This window comes from Mandrillus leucophaeus, unplaced genomic scaffold (genome assembly GCF_000951045.1).
Source record: "Mandrillus leucophaeus isolate KB7577 unplaced genomic scaffold, Mleu.le_1.0 Scaffold53, whole genome shotgun sequence".
Taxonomy (NCBI): Eukaryota; Metazoa; Chordata; class Mammalia; order Primates; family Cercopithecidae; genus Mandrillus; species Mandrillus leucophaeus.
The window spans coordinates 1,609,503-1,615,986 of NW_012105697.1; the positions used below are offsets into that span (position 1 = coordinate 1,609,503).

Genomic DNA, 6,484 nt, shown 5'->3' on the forward strand with positions numbered 1-6,484 from the left:
GCCCCCGCACACCGAGCAGGGCCCCACATTGCAGCAGACGGAGCAGGGCGCACTCAAGGCGGGCAGGCCAGGGCCGGGCTGCAGGGGAGAGGGGAGAACCCCGCGGTGCTGGCGCTTGAGGTGGCGGCCCAAGCTGGAGCGTGAGGAGAAGCGGAGCTCGCAGACCAGGCAGCAGTAGGGTTTCTCACCAGTGTGGACGACCTGGGAGTGCGGGAAGAAGGGCACAACGTCAGGGCCGAGAACCTAGCCCGGACAGCGGATTCCTGGACTCCCAGGGGGACGTGGCAGAAGCCCTCTGTCACATCTACAAGGTCATGATCTAGGGAAATGCTCGTCGTATCACTCTCCGCTTGGGGTCACGGTAGAATTCTTTCAGTCCTTAAAAACGCCATGTCCTGGCTGGGCATGGTGGCTCACGCCTGTAATCCCAGCACTCTGGGATTGCATAAGCCTAGGTGTCCGAGACCAGCCCAGGCAACGCAAGGAAACCTTGTCTCTACAAATAATTTTAAAAGCTAGCTGGACACGGCATGCTTCTGTGGTCCAGCTACTCGGGAGGCTGAGCCAAGCAGTTTGAGGCTGCAGTAAGCCGTGATCATGCCACCACACTACAGCCTGCATGACAGGGTGAGACTGTGTCTCAAAAAACAAAAAACAAAAAACAAACCACGGCCGGGCGCGGTGGCTCACATCTGTAATCCCAGCACTTTGGGAGGCCAAAGTGGGTGGATCATTTGAGGTCAGGAGTTCGAGACCAACCTGATCAAGATGGTGAAACCCTGCCTTTACTAAATATACAAAAATCACCCGGGTCTGGTGGTGGGCACCTGTAGTCCCAGCCACTCAGGAGGCTGAGGTAGAAGAATCGCTTGAACCCGGGAGGTGGAGGATGCACTGAGCCGAGATCACACCACTGCACTCTAGCCTGGGCGACAGAGCGAGACTCGGTCTCAAAAAAAAAAAAAAAAAAAAAAAGTAAAGAAATCACTATCTGCGGCTAATGGCTATACTGGACAGTACAGCTCTAAAGTGACAGTGCAGCCGGCCCTGGTAGTGTGGTCTTTTCCCTTGTCAAGCCCCGCTACCCCGAGCCAGTTATCATGAGCTGAATACAGCCCTTAGGTGTATTAGGGTAGAGAAGTGATTTCGAACCAAATCTGGCTACTGCTCAGAGTCTCTCCCACTGAATGCTTTTCACACATACAGATCCAGGGAATCACTTCCAAATCTAGGGAATCGAATCTCCCAGGAGGGAGTCCAGGAGCCTGTACTTTTTTTCTGAAGCATTGCCAGGCCTGTAGACTGCGTAAAACTGTGCCTTAGAGAGGTTTTTTGTACTGATATTTGTGCTTGTTGATTTAAGATTTTGGAATAGCAGAGAGAGATTTGTGAGTGTGGTAATGTCTTCCTGAGACCTGTGAGGAGAAGGGTGAGGCTGGATGAGAAAGAGTGCAGTGCTTGATTAGTAATGTCTGCCAGGGGCACAGACCTGAAGAAGGAACAGGGAGTGATGTTCATTTGCCTTTCTGGCTCCAGACAGGATGTCCCTGCTGTACAGTGTGGGTGTAGAGATCTCTATCCTCTTTGTCGCTAAATTCATTCTCTCTCTACTCTTTCTAACACAACAAGGTTATGCTGGTCCCAGGGCCCTTGTACATGCTGTTCTCACTGCCTGGAATGCTTGTAGGTCTATTTATCTGTCGCTCCTTGGAAACCCTTCCCCGAATCTGGCCCCCTGGCTCATCAGTGATCCTCTTCCACCCTCCTCCTTTAAAGCCTATGGCTCATAGCACACTTAGTGTCTACATATAACTTGAGTGTTGTCTGTCTCCCCACCAGCTAAGGACGATGAAAATAGCGACCACATTGGTTTTGCTCACAGCTGTATTTCCAGGGTCCAGCATTCTCCAGACTTCTCCTGAGCCACACTCTTTCTGCTTCTCCGTGCTCCAGTCACACTGGCCTTCCTCCAGTTCCTCCAAAGCCTGCTTTGCTTCCTTGAAAGTACACATCTTGTTCCCTGGATCCAGAAAGCCTCAGACCCCAGAGGCAGATGATTCCTCACCTTTTTCTCTGGAAAACCATCCCTGACCCCATCCCCGATCCAGACTGCTTCAGATCTCTCTTGCATGAGTCTCAGAATATGGTTATCCTCCATCCTCAGATGTCTCAGCTGCAACCTAACGTTGATTAACCTGGTTGTTCAGTTCACATCTCCCACATTTGACTCGAGGACATACAAGGGGTGGACTGTATCTGTTTTGTTCCCTTAGCTAATTTTTTTTCCCCAGAGAGCCTAGCACCGTACCTAAATACAGTAGGTACTCATGAAATGGTTCAGTTGAATCACAACCTACTGGTGGGTAGGGATGAGGCCTCGGGGGCTGTGAATAGTTGCATCAACTAAGGAGCTCCCCTTTCATCCTAAGGATCAAGGGATTTAAGCAGGAGTCACCTGGTCACTCTGCGACAGATGCAAAGGCTGGATGTGAGGGAGAGAGACAGGAGGGAGGAAGACCACTGAGAAAGCTGGGGCCAACATTCAGGATGTGAAGTCCTGACCAAGGCAGAGGCATGGGGACAGAGAGGACAGCCAAGTGTGAAAGACCATCAGTAGATGTCTGGTTTTCTTCACCCTGGTTGTGCAAGTGTCTGGCACATAGATAAGAGTGTGACCCAGCCCATCCCATCTTCCACCTCACCTCCTTCCACCCCAACCCCACAGTCTTCCATCGCTTCTTAGAACTCAGCACACTCCTTCCTTCCTCAGGGCCTTTGTACTTGCTGTTCCTGCTGCCTGGAATGCTCTTCGCAGGGAGGCTTACTACAGGTGGGCTCAAGTATCACCTGCCCTAACCTTCCCCACCCTGTCTGAAGTAGTCCATAGCTCTCCTCTCTTTACTCTCACACATTGATTTGTATTGTTTGTCTGTCTGTCTGTTTGAAGACTGAGTCTCGTTCTATCACCCAGGTTGGAGTGCAGTGGTACAATCTCGCCTCACTGCAACCTCTACCTCCCGGGTTCAGGGGAGTCTCCTGCCTCAGCCTCCCAAGTAGCTGGGATTACAGGTGCACGCCACCACGCCTGGCTAATTTTTGTATTTTTAGTAGTGATGGGGTTTCACCATGTTGGCCAGGATGGTCTCGATCTCTTGACCTCAAGATCTGCCCACCTTGGCCTCTCAAAGTGCTGGGATTACAGGCGTGAGCCACTGTGTCCGGCCAGTATTTTTTTGTTTCTTAAAATGTCCTTCCTAACACTTATCTTTTTCCAGGACATTCTTGCCTGCATACTTGCTTTCTTGCTTCTTGTCTACTTGGCTACTGACCACCTCCAAAGGAAAGTAAGTTCTCTGAAGGCATGGAATTTGCTCTTGCCTTGGCAACACAGTCGTTTGGTGCAGGGAAAGTTGATAGTCACTGAATAAAGGAATTAAGTATATACCTGATAACCACTGAATAAAGGAATTAAATATATACCTGATGAACCTATTTCTTAAAACGGTAAGGAAGGAAAGGATAAACACTAGATTGCAGATGCACGTGGGATACTGGCAGGGAGAAGGGGGAGGGGAGGAGCCCATAGATGGGGAAATTTACTATGAATGTTCTAGTTGGTGGCTTGGTGGGGACTGAATGAGAAACATCGCATGCTTTCAAGGGTCAGGGTGCTTTGGTGGGGAGCGACGGACATTTTCTAATGGGAGGAGGCGGCTGCCTAGGCCTTGGGCCAGCTTCCTTTTGCCCAGAGCACAGTGGGGCGCGGGATCCCAGCGCAGTCCAGACCAGGGAGGCCAGCCTGGGGCCAGCCTGTGGGACTCACCTGGTGGTGCAGCAGGCCGGTGGAGTCGCGGAACCCCTTGGGGCAGGCGGAGCAGCGGTAGGGCCGCTCCCCGGTATGCGAGCGCAGGTGGTTGGCTAGGTTGAAGCTGTGCTTGAAGCCCTTGCCGCAGCGCGGACACGCGTGGGGCTTGAGCGCTGTGTGTCGGGCAAAGTGGCGCCGCAGGTCTGAGCGGTAGCGGAAGCTCTTGCCACATTCACTGCAGTGAAATGGGACCCGGGGGGCGGCAGCGGCGGGCGGTGCTGGTGCAGGGGTTGGGGCCGGGACGTCATCCATGGTGGCGGGGAATACAGTGGTGTGTGGGGGCTCTCTCTGGAGTAGGGAGGAGACAGAGGAGCAGGTGAGGGGGTAGGGTCCCCATCAGCCCTCTCCTCCCAGGCTCCCAGACCCACCACCTGTCCCCTGGGAAAGCCTCCCACTGCCCACCTCTCTAAGCCCCTCTCATTGTTCTTTAAAATCCTCCTACTCTCTTAGAAACCCTTCTCCCTCTGCTCCACTCCTCTGGCAATCTTCCTAATCACTTCCCAGTCTCCTCACTCCACGGAGCGTTTTTAAGCCTCTCCCCCTCTTCGCCAATGCGCGGCCACTCCTCTCAGTGCCCCTCCCGCTGTAATTTAAGCCTCTCCCACTCTTCCTACTCCCTTCAAAGCCCCTACACTGTTCCCTAAGCATCTTGTATTCTTTGCCAAGCCCTTTTCCCTCCAAAAGGCCCTTCCACTCCCCTCTGCGCTCCTCCCACTCCTCTTCCAGGATGATCACTTAGCAAATGGGAGGGCAAAGATTTGGGACTAAGCACACTGGAGTCATCCTTGCAGGGAGACCATAACTAGTCCTGTAACATCAGACAACAAAAACTCTTCATCTGCAAAATGGGAATAGTAGTACCTACCTCATAGAGTGGTGGCGAGAATTAAGTAAAACAGTGGCAATAAATGTTTCGTGCCTACTTAAGCTGGTGCACAGCAAAGACGCAACAAGTAAGCTGTTTGGATGACTATTATCCCGTAAGTTCTTCCTGGTTTCCTCCTTAAGTCCTACCATGCTTGCTAAGTTACTTGACTTCACTAAGCCCCTCTCGGCTCCACTAAGACCCACTTCCAAAACTCCACCCAATTTTTCCTTTAAAGAAGCCACATCCTTTCTAAGACCATCCACTGGACTCCTGTCACCTTCTCAGGCCTTCTCTACGAAGTCTCTTCCCATCCCCTGCAAGTCCTTTCCACATTCATTATAAGGACCTGACAGTTGCATTAAACCCCTTCAAATTACACCCTTAAACTCCGCCCCCCTCGCTAGGCCTACCTACTTCTCTAAGCCATACCCCAGACAAACTCCACCCCTTCTACTCTAAACTCCTCTCTCCTGCTTCCTGGGCTCCGTTTCCCCAACCAGCCTCAATGAGTTTCCTTCCACCCCTCAATCCAGGGCCTACCCACCATTCCTTCTGAGCCACGCCCCCTTATCAAACCCCACCACTTTGCCCAAGCCCCTCCCATTTTCTATCCACTCTCCCTCCTCCACGCCCCTCCCACTTCCACTCTAAGCTCCGCCCAACTCAGGCTCCTCCCAACCTTTGCTCCGCCCCAGCAGCCACTAGGCCCCGCCTCCTCCACCCCGCAGCCTGAGGAGCTGGGGCCCCCCCCATGCCCAGTCCGCTCCAGGCCCCAGGCCCCGAGAGCCGGCCTTTTGTGCCCCTCCCCCTGCCCCTAAAAGGTGCAGCCCTGGGCGCCTGGTAGGGGGGCAGGTCGGGCAGGCCCCGGGGCCAGGCGAGTCCACCTCGCTCGTACGGAGCGTTGGGTCCTGGAGACCCGGGAAGGCCCCAGGAGGCCGGGGAAGTCCGTCGGCTTTCCTCTTTAATTACTTACACCTCCCTCTGGGCGCCGACATTTTGGGCAGCGGGGGTAGCGTCACTTCCACCCGGGGGGCCCCTCGACTTCCGCCTCAACTCCCTTCCCCTGCCGTACTCCCCCTTTCTCCCGCCCTCTTGCTCCCCTTCCTCATCCCCGCCCTTCTACCTCTTTCCCTTTCCTTTCCCAGCCCTGGAGGTTGAAGAAGCCAGGCCAGCGCCATCTTGGGTGAGGGCAGCGGGAAGGGGCGGGGCTTAGGGACACGCACGGCGCCATGCAGACTAAGGGCAAGGAGCTGAGAGCTCGGCTTCTTCTCCTTCGTGGCGACACTAGTCGATGCTAACGTAAATGAGAGCAGATACTATTTCTTTTTCACAGGCTCGGACTCCCCCTGATTAGGATGTAGAGTTGGACTAGGGAAAAAAAGAAAGCGAAGTGCGCCAACTGCAATACAGAGCTGGAAAAAACCGGCACCATCTTATCCACTTAGCCCTCCATGGGCTTCGAAGCCTGTCCGGTGCCATGTTAATTACGGGCACTGGGCAGCCATTTTCCCGCTCCTCATCGTTCGGTATCTGTCTTTGATTGGGTCACCCGAATGTGTGCTTTGTGAGAGAAAAGGCGTTTCGAGGTGGTTGGGGATGTGGTGCTCGGTTATTTCCCACTGGGGACACACCAGGGCCGCCGGTGCGCAGGCGCGGCTTGCTGGCGTGGCCGTGACCGGTCCTTAGGACCCAGCGAGTCCCCTTTGTTTCCCGCGGGCACGCAGGCGGGAGGGAAGGGCAGGAAGGGAGGG

The 6,484-nt window shown here is 54.0% G+C and overlaps 2 protein-coding genes across 2 annotated transcripts in view; one reads left to right on the forward strand and one right to left on the reverse strand.

Moving 5' to 3' along the window:
* Positions 1–5,269, reverse strand: part of FIZ1 (FLT3-interacting zinc finger 1) — a 7,386-nt gene extending 2,117 nt beyond the window's left edge. The window contains exons 1-2 of the mRNA XM_011997027.1: positions 3,824–5,269; positions 3–201 (exon numbers count right to left, since the gene is read on the reverse strand). Coding sequence (XP_011852417.1) covers positions 3–201; positions 3,824–4,117 — 493 coding nt within the window. The 5' untranslated portion in view covers positions 4,118–5,269. The remainder of the gene's footprint in view (positions 1–2; positions 202–3,823) is intronic.
* Positions 5,270–6,254: 985 nt separating this feature from the next.
* The window catches only part of ZNF524 (zinc finger protein 524), a 3,243-nt gene continuing 3,013 nt past the window's right edge, over positions 6,255–6,484 (forward strand). The window contains exon 1 of the mRNA XM_011996971.1: positions 6,255–6,319. The gene's annotated coding sequence lies outside the window, so the exon portion shown is untranslated. The remainder of the gene's footprint in view (positions 6,320–6,484) is intronic.